The 21,709-nt window shown below is 42.2% G+C and overlaps 1 protein-coding gene across 1 annotated transcript in view; it reads left to right on the forward strand.

The window, feature by feature from the left end:
• Window positions 1-21,709, forward strand: part of LOC115225964 (putative ankyrin repeat protein RF_0381) — a 60,567-nt gene that overhangs the window by 12,534 nt on the left and 26,324 nt on the right. Inside the window, exon 3 of the mRNA XM_036514947.1 lies at window positions 3,567-3,723. Within this exon, the coding sequence (XP_036370840.1) occupies window positions 3,567-3,723 (157 nt within the window). The remainder of the gene's footprint in view (window positions 1-3,566; window positions 3,724-21,709) is intronic.

A 21,709-nucleotide genomic window follows, 5' to 3' on the forward strand; every position in this document is an offset into this window, starting at 1 on the left:
ATCAAAAGATCATTTCTCCCTACTTCGTCCCATATCTTTTCTGGGCCTTCCTCTTCCACAAGTCCCCTCCACAATTAGAGATTAGCACTTCTTTAAGCAGATGTCTTCATCCTTGTGTATCACATGACTAAATTAGCGCAGCCTTTTCTCTTGCACGCTCCATCTGGTAATTCTTACAAAATGTAGACTCTCAAAAATATGTATACTTTGCCGCACATGCACACTGACTTTGCACATCCAGCAAAGTATGTTGGCTTTATTTCTTTCCACACTTCGAAGGCCCTCTACAATCACAGCCCATGTTTCAATGTCATCTAACATATCTGTCCGTTCAGAGTTTGCATTTCACTCTGAAGTAAAAATGCTCTTCGTTACCAACAAAGATGCTCATTCTCTGAACTTTTCCAGCCAATTCTTACTTTAGCAACTACACTTTCAGGGCTGTCTCCACTGCTGATAAATTGGTCACCTAAATAATGTAAATTATCTGCTCCTGGACATTTGAGGAGGAAATATATTTGCACCTACACACCCAAAACATCATCATGATATACAACACACATATATATATATTTTTCATGGCTCGGCTTCGCGAACGAAGATCGGGAAGGCTGTCCACGTCGCGTGCATTCACGCTCATGACTGACAAGCCCAATATGGGAAAGGCAGGTCCGTGAGCAGTGTCCACAGACGAAGGTAACATCCGGTGTCGTGTGAGAGGCGGCTCGCGCCTTCCCCTTGCGTCTCTTGTTTTTAAGTGTGCCACTTCTTTGTTCCTCAAACTTGCTGACTGCGTTGAAGATCGTGTGGCGCCAGACATCAGGGTCCGCAGCCAGGTCTGACCAACATTGGTGGTTAATATGACATGCTGTAAGTGCTTCCTCGGAGCTCCTCTCACTCGGTGGCCGGTGGAGAGATTGCCAAACAGGGCAATCTTTGGAAGACGATGGTTCTCCATTCTGGTGACATGCCCTGCCCATCGGAGGTGGGACTTCAATATTGTGTCTTCAATGCTGGGGATCTCGGCCCGCTCCAAGTCCTCAGTGTGTGTGACGAAGTCACTCCAGTGAATGTTGAGGATGGTGCGAAGACATCGCTGGTGGAAGCGCTCAAGGAGACGGATGTGACTGTGGTAAGGGATCCAGGTTTCTGAGCCGTAGAGAAGAGTGGTGAGAACCACGGCCCTGTACACACTGATCTTTGTTTTGTTCTTCAGGCCACCATTGTGCCAAACACGTTTGTACAATCTGCCAAAGAAAGTCTTTTGTTAATTTCCTTGTCAATCTTTGTATCGATTGAGATGATGCAGCCCAGGTATGTTAACTGCTGTGTTGATTTCAGTCCGGTACCGCAGATAGTATTCTTCTTGGTATTCCTCTTGGGGTGTAGGTTGGTGAAACACCTCCGTCTTCTTGAGGCTGACCTCCAGGCCAAAGAGCTGCGAGGCGTCAGCAAAGCAGGACGTGATGCGCTGCAGAGCTCACACTCTGTGGGCGACAAGGACAGCGTCGTCTGCGAAGAGAAGGTCTCGGATCAACCTCTCCTTGGTCTTGGTGTGGGCTTGGAGGCGCCGTAGTTTGAAGAGACTGCCATCCAGACGATACCTAACATACACCCCATCCTCATCCTCCATATCTTCAGTTGCATGCTTGATCATCATGTTGAAGAAGATGCTGAAGAGAGTTGGTGCCAGGACACAACCCTGCTTCACGCCATTGGAAATGGGGAAGGGCTCCGACAGGTCAGCATTGAGTCTGATCTGACCATGCTAATTCTCGTGCAGCTGGATCACCATCTGTAGAAACTTGGTGGGACATCCAAGTCGTTCCAGGATGAGCCATAGTCATGTCCTGCTCACTGTGTCAAATGCTTTTGTAAGGTCGATGAAAGTAGCATAGTGTCCGCTGTTTTGTTCTCGGCACTTCTCCTGGAGTTGGCGGAGGACGAACACCATATCCGTTGTGCCTCTGTTGGCTCTGAAGCCACACTGGCTCTCGGGGAGGTTTTTTTCAGCGATGGTTGGTACTAGCCTATTGAGCAGGACCCTGGCAAGTACTTTGCCGGTGATGGAGAGTAGGGTGATTCCCTGGTAGTCGGAGCAGTCAGACTTTTCACCCTTGTTCTTGTACAGGGTCACGAAGATCCTGTGGCAGCTTGCTCTGCTCCCAGCCGCAGACAAGAATACCATGGAGCTTGTCATGGAGCAACGGACCTCCATTCTTCCAGATTTCTGGTGGGATGCCATCAACCCCTGCTGCTTTGCGACTCTTGAATTGTCCTATGGCTTCAATCGTTTCTTCGAGGGTGGGTGGTTTGTTGAGCTCCTCTTTGAGTGGAAGTTGAGGAATGCGAAGGGTGGCAGTGTCCTGTACGGTACGGTTAGCACTGAAGAGGCTTTGGAAGTGCTCGGACCAGTGAACGAGGATGGAGGTGTTATCGGTGAGGAGGTCCAGTCCATCTGAACTGCGTAGGGGACTCTGGACCAGGTGGGCGGGGCCATACACTGCTTTCAGAGCCTCATAGAAGCCTCTATAGTCTGCAAGGTCAGCGCATAGCTGGGTTCTCCGCGCCAGGTGGTCCCACCACTCGTTCTGCATTTCTCTGAGTTTTCACTGCAGGGTGCTGCATGCGTGTCGAAAGGTAGTTTTCTTCACAAGACAGGTTGGTTGTGCGAGGTGGGCCTGATGAGCTGCCCTCTTCCTTGCTAGTAATTCCTGGATCTCCTTGTCATTTCCATCGAACCAGTCCTTGTTTTTTTTCTTTATGTGCCCAAGAACTTCCGTAGATGTCTTAAGGATGGCTGATTTCAGGTTCTCCCACAAGGTGTGTGGGGTGGTGTCATCAGTGCAGGGGGATTCGTCTAGTCTTTGCTGCAGGTTTGCTTGGAACTTGATTTCCACTTCCTCCCGGCACAAGCTGTCGACATTGAGTTTCTTTATGGGGTTACCTCTCTTCTTGGGTTTGGGTTTGAACTGCAGTTGGAGCTTACATGTACACAATACACACACACACACACACACACACACACACACACACACACACACACACACACACACACACACACACACACACATAAACAGTGCTGACTCAACACCACGAAATTTGATTAATAAATAATTTATTCGTTCTATATCATTATTTGTTTCATAACATTATCAGATATTTATAAAAGATTAATTTAGCACATGAGATAAATTTTAAAATTCGACTAAAAATAATTGAGAAACTATACATTTTTAATACAAGGCTAAAATTCAAATGAGAAATTTACTGAAATTTGTATTCAATTCCCTTCAAATATCCTGTGAGAATCGCTCTGAAAAAGAGGAAACAATATGCAGTATTCTATCATCTGCTTACATATACTTCTTGAGTTTGGGGAGAGGCGTATAACCTCCAATCATTGTTCCGGAACGAACGCACGCGCACATGCATGCACGTATGTGTGTGTGTATGGATGTAGTTTTGCATATATGTATGTATGTGCATATGTGATATGCATATACATTTTTGTACGTTAATAATTATGCATTGAACGTTAGTGTGTATTTACCTTTTACCTTCAGCAACCAACCTACTCTGGTGACTTTGTTGGCCTCCAAAGGAGCCGATGTAAAGAAATGCAACGCCCAGGGCAACAGTCTTCTCCATCTGGCAGTGGAGACGGGCTCGAAAGATATGGTGGAAGCAGTAGTACGTGTCACTAAAAATAAAAAAGAACAGGTTAGTCTCTCTCTCTCTCTCTCTCTCTCTGTATATATATATATATATATATATATATATATATATATATATATATATATATATATATATATATATACATATATATACACATATATTGATATATATATACATATATATATAAATATATACATATATACATCTATATATATAAAACTCAATTTGTGTGTCTGTGTGTTTAACTTCCCGGCACATCTCCTCCTAGCCAACAAATCGTAGAACCACCAAAAATGGGTCACTTAAAGTTTAGGCGAATGAAAATTGAACTGCGCTATTTCTGTTCCGAAGTTCATCTCGCAAGTGCAAAAATCGATAATATGTTTGTTTAGTGCTTATCCCATGCATTGAATAGTGAACTTTACTCAGTCAGCTGTTTGACGTGAACTGTGTTCACCACGCGTGAAAGCATGCGTAAATTGCACGAAAAATTAAAAAAAATCAAGATATAAAAACGAATCGCCGCAAACATTGTTGAAATTCGGCAAAGAAATGAATTTTCGGGATGTAGCCTGGAGGGTTTTTTCGTATTAATCGTTTGGACTTTGTGAACACACACCAATTGTTTTCATAACATTTTTAATGCTTTGAATTAAATGTGACCATTTTGCGTTGAGTCTGCAGTTTGAATCACTTTAACAAAATTTTAGCAGGCCGGGTTTTTGATCATCACGATACATCGCCAGCGACTCCCTGAAACTCTCCCCTGAAATCCCAGTTGAGAAATACTGATCTAAAAGAATAATTCAACAATGCAATTATTTGATCAAAAAAAATTTATGAAACGCTTCTACGTACTTCCTATTGAGGAAATGGAACACATAAGCGCAAAAATAGAGGGCATTAAATGCTTGATTTTAAAACCAAAATAATTGAACTTTGATTGTACTTCATCCAAGTTTAGCTTAATTCGCGCGTGCATAGAGCGCACGAACCGGGCAATACTGCTAGTTTATATATAAATATATATATATAGAAATATATAGAGAAATAGTTGATAGCTTCCGTTACCTAGGTGACCAAGTCAGTAGATGAGGCGGGTGTGTTGAAAGTGTAACTGCTAGTGTAAGAATAGCCAGGGCAAAGTTCAGAGAACTCTTACCTCTGCTGGTGACAAAAGGCTTCTCACTCAGTGTAAAAGGCAGACTGTATGTGTACGAATATGTGTACGAACAGCCATGCTACATGGCAGTGAAACATGGGCCGTGACTGCTGAGGATATGCGTAAGCTCGCAAGAAATGAAGCCAGTATGCTCCGATGGATGCGTAATGTCAGTGTTCATACTCGACAGAGTGTCAGTACCTTGAGAGAAATGTTGGACCTAAGAAGCATCAGATGGGGTGTTCAAGAGAGACAACTGCGCTGGTATGGTCATGTGGCGAGAATGGATGAAGATAGTTGTGTGAAAAAGTGCCACACCCTAGCGGTTGAGGGAACCTGTGGAAGAGGTAGACCCAGGAAAACCTGGGACGAGGTGGTGAAGCACGACCTTCGCTCTTTAGGTCTCACCGAGGAAATGACTAGTGACCGAGACCTTTGGAAGTATGCTGTGCGTGAGAAGACCCGGCAGGACAAGTGAGACCATAACCCGTAGCCTCTACCTGGGATGTAGCCAGTCTACTTATGCATACCTTTCCTTCTTGTGACACAAAACTCTACTCGTGAAGAACTGTTGTGGCAAGTGAAAAACGAAATCAAAATCAAAATCGATCAACATCAATGGAAATCCTATCTGTGATACCAGTGCCGGTGGCACATAAGAGAATCATCCGAACGTGGCCATTGCCAGCGCCGCCCCGACTGCCTCCGTGCCAGTGACACGTAAAAGGCACCATCCTATCGTGGCCGTTGCCAGCCTGGCCTGACCCCCGTGCTGGTGGCACGTAAAAAGCACCATCCGATCGTGGCCGTTTGCCAGCCTGGCCTGGCACCTGTGCAGGTGGCACGTAAAAAGCACCAACTATACTCATGGAGTGGTTAGCGTTAGGAAGGGCATCCAGCCGTAGAAACACAGCCAGATCAGACTGGGCCTGGTGCAGGCTTCTGGCTTCCTAGAATCCAGTTGAACAGTCCAACCCATGCCAGCATGGAAAGCGGACGCTAAACTATGATGATGATGATGATAAATATACATATATATATATATATATATATATATATATACATCTATATACTCATATATATATACACACATATATATACACACATATACACACACATATAGACACATATATATATACATATATACATATATGTTGTCGGGTCTCCGCCTGGAGATACTGGTAACATGTAACCCAGTACAACCTGCTACATGGTCGGGTCGCTGCCAACTAAACTGGCAACCCACCAAGATTTCTTGGTGAGGAGGGTGATTTGGACACCCAGCAGGACTAAAAACAAAACCTGTCAAAGGGCAGAGGAACTCTCTCGTGAGTCAATGGCCATCCAAAAACCTACATAAACCCGGAGTGGAGCCCCTAAGGTGGTTGGATTGCGCCATTCGTGCCACCTTCCGGCAGCCCCTGCATCCTGGTCTACCCCCAGCCGTCTTGACTTTGTCTTGGCACTAGATCCGGCGCACCAGGACGAGAGAATGAGGCTGATCCTGCGCAAGTCACCCTCACTATAACCCAAGTCACGACCACGTCATGGTATCATGACACCTACATCACAAAGTCCTGTGGCGATGGGGAAATGGCGAAGTAGCGGGTGAGGATACAATGGGAGCTGCAGTCGTGAACCCACACACAGGCGGCTCAGGACATGTGGTCGCCCCTCACTGAACTGAGTCAGCAGTGGAGTCCGGCAGCCTCCTGAGTGACCGAGCAGCCCTCTTCAGGATCGCTCTGCTATCCACCGCAGCATGAGGACGGGGCTAGAAAAGGTTGCCCTAAACATAGCCTGCCTCACCTCACCCTGGTCAGCAAACCGCGGCTGGCGGGGATCCTTTCCAAGCGGTCGAAACAAAGAAAGAAGGAAACAAACAAAGGTGCTCCCTTTCGCAACTTAGAACACGAGAACTCTGCTTGACAACACCAAAGTGGACAGACCAGAGAGACGAACTGCCCTGGTGGCCAGAGAACTGAGCCGATACAATTTCGATATCGCAGCACTGAGCGAGACCCGCCCTGCGGACAAAGGCCAGCTGACAGAGACAGGCGGCGGCTACACTTTCTTTTGGAGTGGTCGCAGCAGCGAAGAGCGTCGTGAGGCTGGTGTTGGTTTTGCCATCAAGTCAGTACACGTGCGGAAACTGGAATGCTCCCCCGAGGGTATCAACGATCTGCTGATGAAGATGCAGCTCCCACTTGGAAACAAGACTAGTGCGACCATCATCAGCGCTTACGCCCCCACCATGACCAACCCTGAAGAAGTTAAGGACAGGTTCTCTGAGGAACTCGACTCCCTCATCACGTCAGCCCAGCCTGGGAAGCTCATCCTCCTTCGGGACTTTAACGCCCGTGTCGGGACTGACCACCAAGCCTGGCATCGCGTACTGGGAAAGCAAGGAATAGGAAAGTGCAACAACAACGGGCAGCTCCTCCTGCGTGCGTGTGCCTCTCATGATCTTACCATCGCCAACACCTTTTTCCGTCTGCCAATACGCAACAAGACATCATGGATGCATCCACGCTCCAAACACTGGCATCTGATAGATTGCGTCATCGTCAGGGCGAAAGACAGGCGGGACGTGAGACTGGTCAAAGCCATGTGTGGAGCTGATTGCTGGACGGACCATCGCCTCATCATCTCCAGGATGGATTTCTACATCCAACCTAAGAGAAGACCACAGGGTCAGAAAGTGATGAGGAAGCTTAACATCATGAAATTAAAGAACCAGCTGACTGCACAAGATCTCCAGTCACGTATGGACAGCAAGCTGTTGGACATTCGAAATGACCAGTCCATCGATGAGCAGTGGGAATCATTCAGGGACACGGTCCATTCCATCGCCCTTGAAACTCTAAGCCAAGTTACGAGAAACCACCAGGACTGGTTCGACGAAAACGACCAGGAAATCCAAAAGCTCCTGGAAGAGAAACGCCGTCTTCTGCGTGTCCACAAAAATGACACCAACTGCACGGCAAAGAAGGCTGCTTTCAACAACATTCGCAGCACAGTCCAGGCAAAACTCCGCCTCATGCAAGACGCATGGTTAAGCGCCAAGGCGGATGAAATTCAGGGATACGCAGACAAACACGACACCAAGAAATTCTACGAGAAACTGAAAGCTGTCTAAGGACCGCAGTTCTCCTTTGGATCAACCCCCCTGCTCAGCTCGGATGGAACCTCACTCCTGACTAACAAGAGGCTGATCCTGGAGAGATGGGCGGAGCATTTCAACATCGTGCTCAACCGACCAGTCCAGATCAATGAGGAAGCCATCGCACGACTCCCCCAGGTGCCGACAAACCACGAGCTGGCTGCTCCCCCTGCAGTCGAGGAAGTGAGCAGAGCCATCAAAAAAATGTCCACCGGCAAAGCTCCAGGCTCTGGCGCCATCCCTGCAGAGGTGTTCAAGTCGGGCGGCCCCACCATGATCAGTCAGCTCACCAGCCTGTTCCAGTCGATGTGGGACAGGGAACAACTCCCTCAATATTTATGGGACGCAACAATCGTCCACATTTATAAGCGGAAAGGAGATCGGCAGTACTGCGACAACCACCGAGGAATCTCCCTCTTGTCCATAGCAGGCAAGATCCTGGCCCGAGTCCTGCTTGACCGCCTTCTGGAACACTTGGAGCAATGCCTTCTCCCTGAGAGCTAGTGTGGCTTCCGCACGGGTCGAGGGACCACTGGCACTGATATTCGCCGCCCGCCAGCTGCAGGAAAAATGCATGGAGCAGCACCTTAACCTCTGCATGACCTTTGTTGACCTCACCAGGGCTTTCGATACAGTCAGTCGGGAGGGACTCTGGAAGGTCATGGGAAAATTTGGTTGCCCCAGCAAATTTATTGCAATTGTCCGCCAGTTCCACGACGGAATGACAGCCAGAGCCCTTGAAGACGGCAACTTGTCTGAAGTCTTCCAGGTGACCTACGGAGTCAGGCAGGGCTGTGTCCTGGCCCCAACACTGTTCAGCATCATGTTCTCGGCAATGCTGTCCGACGCCTTCAGGGACTGCAAGTCTGGTATCGACATCAAGTACAGGACGGACGGGAAATTTTTCAACTCCAGAAGATTGCAGGCCATCACAAAGGTGAGGGAGACAGTCGTCAGAGACTTACTCTTTGCTGACGACTGCGCCCTTAACGCAATCGATGAGCAGGAGATGCAGCTCGGGATGGACAGGTTCTCATCAGCCTGTGACAACTTCGGTCTCACCATCAGTGCCAAGAAAACCGAAGTGATGTTTCCGCCAGCCCCCGGCAAACAATACCATGAGCCTCAGATAAAGGTGAACGGACGAGTCCTACGAGCGGTGGAAAACTTCACCTACCTGGGCAGCACTCTCTCCTGCAATGCCAACATAGATGCTGATATCATCAACAGAATCTCCAAGGCAAACAGCGCGTTTGGGAGACTGTGAAGGAAAGTCTTGGAGCGGAGAGGAATCAGCCTCAACACCAAGCTGAAAGTCTACCGGCCAGTCGTGCTTACCACCCTACTATACGGCTGCGAGACGTGGACTGCTTACCGAAGGCACGAGCGCCAGATTAACCACTTCCACCTCAGGTGTCTTCGGAACATCCTTCACATCCGCTGGCAAGACAAAGTCCCAGACACGGAAGTTCTGAAGCAGACAGATCTCGCTAGCACCATTATGATAATGCGCAAGGCCCAGCTGAGATGGGCAGGCCACGTCTCCCGCATGTCCGACACTCGCATCCCAAAACAGCTCTTCTACGGTGAACTCAGCCAGGGTAAATGCAAAGTCGGAGGGAAGAAGAAGCGCTTCAAGGACAGTCTCAAAGACTTCTCCATCGGCACAGAGACTTGGGAGACACTTGCTGTCGACCGATCATCCTGGCGCAGCGCAATCACCACAGGAGCAGGGACAGCCGAGTAGGGACGGTTTCGGTCAGCAGAACAGAAACGCCAGATGCGGAAAGCCAGAGCCACCTGCACCAATAGCACAGCACCTACCCACTTCTGCCCCACCTGTGGGAGGTGCTTTCTTGCCCGGATTGGCCTCACCAGCCACCTCCGGTCTCATAGCAGCAATTCCACCAAATGATGTCAATGGACATCTTCGAACCTGAAGGACGAACATTAAGATACATATATATATATACACATATATATAAACACATATATACATATATATACATATATATATACATATATATATATATATATACACATATATATACATATATGTATATACATATATGTATATATATACATAATTGCAGCGTACATAAATATATACACATATATATATATATATATACATATATATACATATATATACATATATATATACATATATATATACATATATATATATACATATATACATATATATACATATATATATATATACATATATGTATATACATATATATACAATATATATACATATACATACATATACATATACATATACATATATATGCATGTGTATATACATATATATATATATATATATATATACATATGCATACATATATACATATACATCCATATATACATATACATATATATATATGTAATAATGGAAAACCTCTATAATTGGCTGATGATTACTCAGCATTTTAAAACTGTTGTAATACTTACATCATTTAATAAAATGATGTAGTACGAAACGATCGTGCCAAATTACCGGATTCATTCTTGTTGCTTATTTTGATTATAATCACCCCACGGATTTATATGGATAACACCACGCAGAATTCTGGTGCGTCTAAATTAAGTACCATATTCATTTGAATCTAAATTTTTGCTGAACTTATAATTCCATAAATTGTGTATGCTTTCCGGTACTTAACTTCTCAACAAGGATGAAAAAGGTAAATATAGAGTTTTCCCCAAAGGATATCCCATTTCATAGTAAGGACGAATACATATGGCTATTGATCCACAGAACCAATGAGTTTATCCAAAGAATTAGATGGATTACTTACCACCACGATACCAAACCGAAAGAAGACCCTCAACTAACACACTTGAATAATCGCTACAAAAAGATTTTTAGAAGTAGGAAGAGCCCACCTCCGAATCCATTGCTTGAAAACTTTGAAAAGGATCTACTGGACCTTATCGTAAATATTAAATTCAAGGAACATCCACTAAGGTATAATCCACACCTTAGACATCTAAAGGATTACATTAAATCTATTCAAGGTAAACAGGACATCCTGGTCCCAGCCGACAAAACTGGAAACCTTTACAGAATGGATTATGCAACTTACAGCAAACTCATTAGAAAGGAACTAAACTTAAGGTATAAAGTAACAACAAAGAAAAACCTAAGAGATATTAATTTAGAAATCAAAAAAGTTACGGCAAATTATGATCTGACCGATAGAACGGAGCCTCTAAAACCATGTGAACCCAGGATTAATCTTAAGGACCACAAGAAAATTTTCTCCGAAAACCCCTCGGTAAAACACATATGTACAACTAAGTCGGACATTGGTCGACTTAGCAAATCTATTTTGGACAATATTCTACCCCGTATAATTCCTAATCTCCCCTTGAGTCTATGAATTAATACAGATGAGGTAATAGATTGGTTTAAATCTCTAGATAACACTAATAGAATCTCTTTTATCCAATTTGACATTAACAATTACTATTCTAGTATATCCCCCATTCTACTTAATAAATCACTTATTTTTGCTAAGAACCGCTCTCTCATATCTAGAGAAGAAATTGACATCATCCTATTAGCTAGAAAAACTATCATCGAATTTGAAGGAAAATTATGGACTAGGGTGGATACCCCTAATAATTTTGATATACCCATGGGCTCAAGTGACTTGGCGGAGATAACCAATCTGGTAGGAGCATACTTATTAAAATGCATAAACAGAGATATCCCAGAATTACAAGGTGGTCTATATAGGGATGATGCTTTGTTTGTTGTACCTAGCAACAGTAAATCAAGTATTGAGAGCATAAAAAAGAAAATTAGCAATTTTTTTAAAGATTTTCACCTAGGCATTACATATGAACCTAACACCAAGATAGTTAATTTCCCAGACGTTACCTTAGACTTGAATTCAAAGTTACATTACCCATTTAGAAAGGAGGGAAAAGTTACCAGATATGTAAGTCATCCAATCACCTCCCCCCCGAATATACTAAAATCATTAGATAAAAATATTTCTCTGAGAATTTCAAAATTATCATCAAATAGTGAAATCTTTAACTCTCACTCTAATCATTATAATGTTGCATTATCTAAGGCTGGTTATGAGCAGGAAATCACCTTCCTAGATATTGACAACATAAATCTCCGAAATAATGAAGTGAATGTAAATGGCTTAAGTAATAAAGAATCTCATACTCTAAATAAACATAAATCAATAGAGGAAAAGAACCTAGCGTATAAACCTAATTATAAGAATAGAAATAGTAAACAGATCATAAATAAATATGAAAATGCTAGCCTAGATAAACCCGATAGGCATAAAAGTAATACTAAAAGGAATAATAATTCTCGTATGAATACTGATAACACTAAACCTTCCTACTTTTACTTTAACAAAAAATATAAGAGAGAAAATGTCATTTGGCTAAATATCCCCTTTAATTGTACGATCTCGACGAATGTGTACAGTAGATTTATGTCTATACTGGAAAATAATTTCCCAGCCTCCCATAAATATCATAAAATAATTTCTAAAAGATCAGTGAGAATTTCATATTCCACTCTCCCAAACATGGCTGCCATAATAGCTAGGCTTAATAGTAAAAACATTAAGTTAGCCAGGAGTAGAATGAATAGTAACAACAATGATAGTAATAATAGTTGTAAAAATAGCAATAATAATAATAACAATAACAATAATAATAATAATAATAATAATAATAATAATATAATAATAATAATAATAATAATAATAATAATAATAATAATAATTGAATAAGGCATTCAGTGATGAAGGAAAGGATCAGGAGAGAATGTTATCGCAGAGTAAGAGCAATACTCAAGACAGAGCTGAATGCGAGAAACAGGATCGAAGCGATCAATGCATTAGCCATACCAGTCGTGACTTACAGTTTCAATATCGTTAACTGGTCAATTACTAAAATATGTAATCTTGACAGAAAAATACGAAAACTGTTGACAATGCATAGAATGCACCACCCTAAGGCAGATACAGAACGACTTTATCTGCCAAGAAAAGAGGGAGGCCGTGGACATTTACAACTGGCAATAACAATGAAGATTGCTGCAATTGGCCTAGACACCTACCTGAAAAACTCTGAGGACTGGATGTTAAAACTTGTCTCAAAACATGAAAACAAGAAAGCATCATACTCAGTAACAAAACAGGCAAAGGAATATCTAAGTGAATTCCGAATACAACAAATTTCGGAATTAGAGATAGACATACAAGAAACAAGCACAGAAAAAGCTAAGCGCATGAAATCTTGTGCTAAAACTGTGGCCTTAGATATTCTGAATGATAAATGGCAAGAAAAACCTCTCTATAGCAAATACCCAAAGTTAGTGAATAATGCAGATGTTGACAAAGCCCTGACCCATCAATGGCTAATGGCCTCTGGCTTAAAATCTGAAACAGAAGGGTTTATCATAGCAGCTCAAGATCAATGACTACCTACAAGAAACTACCAGGCCAACATATTAAAGAACGGCTGTGGCCCAACATGTCGTGTATGTCAACAACAAAATGAAACCATTGATCATGTTGTCTCCAAATGCAGTCTTCTAGCGCCTACAGAGTACCTCAACAGGCATGATAGAGCTGCACAATATATTCACTGGGTAATTTCCAAAAACCTGGATTTGCCCCATAATAAAAACTGGTGGGAACACAATCCACCTCCAGTGCTTGAAAATGACCACATCTCACTCCTCTGGAACTTCACCATTCAAAATGACAGAAAGATAGATGCAAATAGGCCAGACATCATATTGAAAGACTTCAAACAAAGAACATGCCTCCTCATTGATATGACTGTCCCAATCGATATAAACGTATCTGTCAAGACCTACCATAAACTGAGCAAATATAAAGATCTTGAAATAGAAATCAGCAAAATGTGGAAGCTGAAGACTAAATCAATACCTATTGTCATAGGTGCCCTGGGAATGATAGCAAAAGGGGCTGATGCTACCTAACTCAGATACCAAGAAACCCCAAAATGGCAGAAATTCAAAAGATAGTGCTCATGGGAACTGCTCATATCCTACGCAAAATACTTTCTATGTAATCTCAAGGTTTAAAACAAACATAATTTTCTTTTTTTTCTTTTTTTTCTTTTTCTTTTTTTTTGGACATTCACTAGTAAAACACCAAAAAGACCCCAAATATATGGCACACTAGGCATAACAACAGCATGAACTTCCAACCTGTTGTCTCTTGAGGTCTCTGGGTGAAACTTGGAGCCAAGTTGTACAAATATAAAGCAAAAGTCAAACAGAATAATAATGATAATAATAATGGTAATGATAAAAATAATATTAATAATGATGATGATGATGATAATAATAATAATAATAATATAATAATAATAATAATAACAACAACAACATTGATGTAAATAGTGATAATAGCAATACCAATAATATAGGTAGTATAAATAAAAGTATGGTAGGTGATGATAATGGGGATGGATTAATAACTAGTAACCCTAATTTACATAACGTAATTACTAATAATGAAAATATTACTAATACTAATAATAATTTAAATAACAGTAATGGAAATGAACTGTCCTTAAATAAATCCAGTACCGGACACTATCCCCCCAGTTGTAATTGTAGGATTATATCAAAATGTCCGGTATCTGGTCGTTGTTTGTTCCAAAACGTAATTTATAAATGCACGATAATAACTTTTAACAATAGCTTTCTTTATTTCGGATGTCTTAACAATCATTTTTCCTCTTTTAGGCTCAAACATAAGGCAGGTTGCACAACATTATCTAGCAAAATTTGGGAACTAAAAACAAATAATATAGAATTCAACCTAAAATGGGATATAGTAAGAAGGGCGCAACCTTATAGAAATAGTAGGGATGGTTGTCAACTTTGTTCTATGGAAACTTATGAAGTTTTGAAGCATCAGAGTAATACAAATCTGTTGAATAACCGTTTGGAGCTGGGAAAATCTTGTATACATCGTACGAACCGAACGTTTAAATACTTTAAATAATAATTTTGTGAATATTCCTATATTTTTCAAATTTTAATTCCTTAAAACCAAATAAGTAGGAATATTCCATACTGGCTTTCAATTTAACATTCATAGATGACTAAAAAAGACTTCACTGCAAACTTAAAATTGAATTCTTTTTTCTAAAATTAAACTGTATGAATCTAAATAGTTCGAATCCTAAATAGCATGAATCCCAATAAGTAGGAATACTAAATAGTATGAACCCTATGTCCCTAAAGAAACTATTCGGTTCACCTTGATTATCTCACTTCCATTTCTTAATATATAATTAGTCTAAGATATCTTTACAAAATATATATTTAACCAAATAGGAACGAATATACCATACTGGTTTTAGTTTAACACTCATAAATAATTAAAGAACTTCATTATAAACTTAAAATTATATTCTTCTTTTTATAATGTTCTCCAATACTAAGTAGTATTAATCCTATGTCCCTAGGGTAACTATTTGGTTCATCTTCATTATCTCACTTAAATTTCTTAATATATAATTAACCTAAGATATTTTTACCTAACTAATTAACTTTTATCCGCAGGTAGTAATTTTATTCCCAATAGATACCATTTTTTAATTCATTAATATCAACTTACTATCCATGAAATTTGATTAATTTTCTCTTCTAAATCACCTCCCCTTATATATCTAGATTCCATCCTCTCTTTCGTTCAATCCTTCCATCCTGCCCTCCACTTCACCTCCACTATCTCCTATACCTCTGTCTCCTTCCTCGACATTTCGGTCAGCATTCATCACTCCTCTCTTACCACCTCCATTCACTACAAACACACAGACTCACACTCATACCTAAACTTTTCTTCCTCCCACCCCAAACACACCAAGCTTTCCATCCCCTATTCCCAATTCCTCCGTCTACGTAGGCTCTGTAGTGACGACCATGACTTTGAGACTCAGTCTCAACTCATGGCTCGCCACTTCATCCTACGTGGATATCCCCTCACCACTATCCACACCGCCCTTGCCAGAGCGCGTTCCGTAGACCGTGCATCTTCTCTCTACCCCCCGAACCCGCCCTGCAGTCTCCCGCCTCCCTTTTCCCCTCACTTATCACCCCACCACGCTACCTCTCCAACGCACAATTCTTCGAGCTTTCCGGCATCTCCAGTCCGACCCGTCCACTTCACACCTCTTCCCTAACCGACCACTCCCCTCTTTCAAACGAGCCCATAACCTACGAGACCTCTTGGTCCACAGCTTCTTCCCTGCCCCTACCTCCCAACCTGGCTCACTCCCCTGCTCCCGCCCACGTTGCCGCACTTGCCGTTACCTCTCCAACACCACCCTCCTCACTGGCACCTATCATCGACCCTATCGCATCATCGACTCCTTCACCTGCACCTCCAGCAATATTATCTATTGCATTTCCTACTCTCTCTGCCATTCCCTGTTCATCGGACAAACGGGACGCCGCTTGGCTGACCGGTTCGCAGAACACCTCCGAGACATCCGCCTTGCCAATGACACACCGGTCTCACGCCATTTCCGCTCCACCGGTCACTCCTTTGATCACCTGTCTGTGTTCGGATTGTCCTTGCACAGAGGCCATCCGGATTCCCGTTTGCGCCGTGAACAGGGATTAAACTTCTCTCTTCGATCTTTTACGCCATTTGGTCTCAACTCTCCCCCTTTTCATCTACTTCTCTTCAGTCCTTCATCTTTTCACCCCTACTCTCTTTCCCTCCTCTTCCCTCCTTTCCCTTCTTCCCTCTTCTTTCTTCTTTCTTCTTTCTTTTTCCCTCTTCCCCCTCTCTCTTTCTCTCTGCTCCCTCACTCCCCTTCTCTTCCCCTCCTCCTCTTCTCCCTCTCCCCTACTTTCCCCTCCTCTTCCTCTCCCTCTCCCCTCCTCTCCTTCTCCCCCTTCTCCCCTCCCCTTCCTTCCTCCTCCTCTCCTTCCTTCTCTCTCCCCTCCTCATCCCCTCCTCCTCCACCCTCTCCTCGCCTCATCTCCTCTCTCTCCTCCCCTCATCTCCCCTCTCTTCCCTCCCCTCATCCCCTCTCACTCTCCCCTACACCACACTACACTACACCATACGACATTACACATCACATCATACATACATACACACGTCCAGACCACCAGCCCTCTTCCACATGCACATACATACTCTCTGATGCACACACGCACCTTCAGGTTGGAGCGAGGTCACTTGACCCTGTTATCTCCCCTACTATCCCTCTAGCGTCTAATGTCTGACCTCTAACGTTTGACTTCTGAAATCAGAATGCCATGTTGGATCGTTAGCCCCTACATGCAATTTTTTTTTCTCTCCTTGTTTCTTTTCTGTGTATCTTTCTGTCAAAGAGCGTAGGCTCGAAACGTAAAAGACTTGTTCTATTTCTATTCCTGAGCACCATACTAATACAATTGTTTGTTTGTACTCCACCTGCCTTCGTCTTTTGTTTATTTTCGTAAACCTTCCCATTATATATATATATATATGTGTGTGTGTATATATATATATATATATATATAATATATATATATATATATATATATATATACTATATATATATATAATATATATACATATATATATATTATACATATATATATATATATATACATATTATATATATATATACATATATATATATATATATATATATACATATATGTATATATATATATATATACATATATATATATATATATATACATATATATATATATATATATATTATATATATATATATACATATATATATATATATATACATATATATATATATATATATATACATATACACTGGAGTAAACACATATATGTGAAACAAGGTGGAAAAAAAGAGTACTCAAATACCATGTCCGACGAACGGGAACGTGAAACTCAGAGTAACAGGTTTTGTTGAATTTTCTGCTGCTTTAAATAAAGTATATACATATATATATTTTTTAGTACCTCTTTATTCGAGTGCATAAGGATACATATGTACATATACATGTGTGTATGTATATATGTGTGTGTAGGGATATATATATACATACACGTGTGCGTGTGTGTATATATGTGTGCGCGTATATACATTTATTATTTTTGGGTGTGTATGTGTGAGTGTGCATGTATATATGTATATATACATAGCGATTTGCTTGCTTATGTATGTGCGTATGTACGTGTGTGCGCGCATGTACGTATATACGTAGGTTCTTGTGTCTAGGTGCATGCACGTTTCTTCCATGTGTGTATGTGTGTACATATATGTATGTATGTATATGTGTATATATATATATGTATGTATATGTGCGGGTACGTATATGCATAAAACGTTTAGATGACTGCTCACACGGAGCCCATAGTGAAAGATGTCACCCCCACTTGGTAGACAAACAGGACAACAAAGAATATTCAAGTGAGAAACCTGGTCGGGAAGTAAACCCAAGTGCAAGTGCCCCTACCGGCATCAAAAGACAAAACCATGGAGATGAAAGAGCCAACAAAGAAGTAAAAGAAGGAAAAACAAAAAGAAAAACAAAAGATGAAACAGCCAAAGACGGAAAAACTCAAGCAAAACCAAAAGATGAAACAGCCAAGGAAAGAAGCCAACCTGACTATCCATGTACCAAAAAGGATAGAAAGAGACAGCGCACACGAATGTGTAAATTCTAGCTGAAAGGTGTCTGCTGGCATGGAGAGAAGGTGCAGGCTGCCGTTTTGCACTCCAAAGACCCTTCCACATGAAACAGGGCAGAATACACCAGCCAAAAGGAAAAGGAAAGGACTATGCACCACCTGCCCAAAAACGGAGGTACGCAGATGTAGTGTGTGTTACAAACCATCAACATGCTATTGAAAGGGAAGCTGCTGAACAAGAATCGTTTTTGTGCATGGCACAAAAGATTGTTCAGAAGCTAACCTGGCTCCATCAAACTCAAACTCGCAGATGGGACTATCCACAATACACAAGACCGCCACAGCAAATAGACTCAAGGTGGACACCACTGGCAACAACGCACACATCACCTCGATGCTCCTACTGAACATCAGCGGACTGCTAACACTCAGTAACGGGACAAAAATCCCTTTCTTGAGAGACTTTGTTGCAGGCAATCAAGCCCTATGCATAGCACTTACGGAAACACACCTGAAACCGGACATAGCAGATGCGGAAATACACATACCACAGTATGTTGTATTACGGACCGACAGAAAAGGAAGGAGTCATGGAGGAGTTGCTATGTACATCCGTGAGGACCGCACACCCCAGGTCCTTTTGTCATTCTCAATTTCGGTGTGTGACACACTAAGTGTACATATAAGGCAACTTGGTGTAGTTGTGTGTGCTACATATCGCCCTCCAGATGCCCCAAGCCATGTAGGCAAGTTTGAAGACTGCCTTATAAAAATAGAAGAAGTCCTAATCACATTAGAACAACACATAAGTGTACTTCTTATGGGAGACTTCAATCTACCCAATGTCAGATGGCCCGAGGGCCTTTCTCTCCCAGGAATGACACGATGCGAACGAGGACAGGTGAGGTCCCTCCTGAACCTCATCAACACTCAGTATATGGAGCAAATAGTACTCCAACCAACCCGGGCATTTAACATACTGGATCTCTGCTTCACAAATAATATGGATCTCATCCATAATGTGAAAGTGACACCGACACTACTCTCGGATCACAACATGGTAGAGCTGACCATGTATGGGCCAAAGGAAAGCATGGACATGCAGCCTACAAGAAGCTCTCAGAATCTTTCCAGCTTGAACTTCCATAAGGCAAACTGGAAACAAATTGAGAAAAAGATCCTCAAACAAAACTGGCATGAATGTCTCTCCTCACCAGCCATCGACATGAAACTTCAACAATTCATATCTGTAATGCAAGCCATATGCTACAAATGTGTCCCAGAGAGAAAGGCCACTGTACACAAGAACAAAATCCACAGAGACAGGAAGATTCTTATGAGACGGCATACAAAAGTTTCAAATCGCCTAAACAAACAAATTGAAAGCAGTGAAAAGTCCCGCCTGAAAATAAAACTGTTGGAAATTGAAAAATGTCTGCAACTCTCCCATGAAAAAGAAAAAGCAGACAAAGAAGCCTGGGCTATAGACAACATAAAATCTAACCCCAGAGCTTTCTACAGGTATGCCAAAGAAACAGCTACGGTGCACTGTAGGATAGGGCCACTCCTTGAAAAGGATGGCACACACACAGGAAATCCAATGAGGATAAGTGAAATACTAAATGAGCAATTCAAGAGTATTTTCACTCCACCCCTAGGGCATTTTCAAGTCAGCAATCTAACTGACTTCTTTACCACTTCAGATATAAAATCAGAGGCAATGATTATTGATTACATCAATAAGAAGGAAAACGATGTAATAAAGGCTATAGATGAAATGAAAACAAACTCATCTACTGACCCCGATGGATTCCCAGCAATCCTTCTAAAAGTATGTAAGAGAGTCCTAGCAAGACCACTGCAGTTCCTCTTTCAGAGCTTCCTTGCAACTGGCAAACTTCCAAGGAAACTGAAGGAGGGTAAAATATGCCCTATTCATAAAGGAGGTAGCAGAGTGGAGGCCAAGAACTACAGACCTATCTCTCTGACCTCACACATCAGCAAGGTCATGGAACGAATAGTCAGAAGGAAACTAATCACCTTCCTTGAAGAAAATGACTTGCTGCCTGACACCCAACATGGTTTCCGACCAGGAAGAAGCTGCTTAACTCAGCTCCTACAACACTATGACTGGGTGCTGAAACAACTGCTCAACCACTCAAATGTGGAAGTGATATATCTTGACTTTGCAAAGGCCTTTGATAAAGTCGATCATGGAATGATATGTCACAAACTGCGTGATCTTGGCATAGCTGGAAAACTGGGTGAATGGCTTCATGACTTTCTGAACGATAGTAGCCAGGTGGCAGTAGCAAATGGGGCCACTTCCATTAACACCCAAATAGTGAGCGGTGTTCCACAAGGCACTGTTTTGGGACCACTGCTGTTCATAATGGCTCTCTCAGACATGCCCTCAGCCACACAGAAAGCCATGATCACAAGTTATGCAGATGATACGAACGTTTCACAGGCAATACAGAACTCAGAAGACACTAAGCACCTGCAATGTGAAGAATAGCATGTAGTTGAATGCTGAAAAGTTTCAAGCTTTATACTATCAGCATGCAAAACTAAATGTAATACCCAATAAATACACTGGACCTGGAGGGATTGCAATCCCAGAGGCACGATCAATGCGTGACCTGGGTATTTACATGAGTAATGATGCAACCTTTCATGTGCATGTTGCTAAATATGCAATGAAATGTAGGTGGCTGACCGGATGGATTCTTAGAGCTTTTAGAACAAGAGACCAGAAAACCATGATGGTCCTTTGGAGGACACTTATCCTAAGCCACTTTGACTATTGCTCTCAGCTATGGTCACCATCCAGTGTCAAGTTAATCACGGAACTTGAGGCGATCCAACGAAGCTACATGAAGAAGATAGCCTCTGTACAGCATATAAGCTACTGGGAAAGACTCAAGAGATTAAAACTCTATTCCTTAGAGCGTAGGCGAGAAAGATATGCCATAATATACATCTGGAAGATCCTAGAAGGACTTGTCCCAAATGCCAGAACTGGGCGCCACTGCATAGTGCCAAGGACTCCAAATT

Source organism: Octopus sinensis, linkage group LG29, assembly GCF_006345805.1.
Source record: "Octopus sinensis linkage group LG29, ASM634580v1, whole genome shotgun sequence".
Lineage (NCBI taxonomy): Eukaryota > Metazoa > Mollusca > Cephalopoda > Octopoda > Octopodidae > Octopus > Octopus sinensis.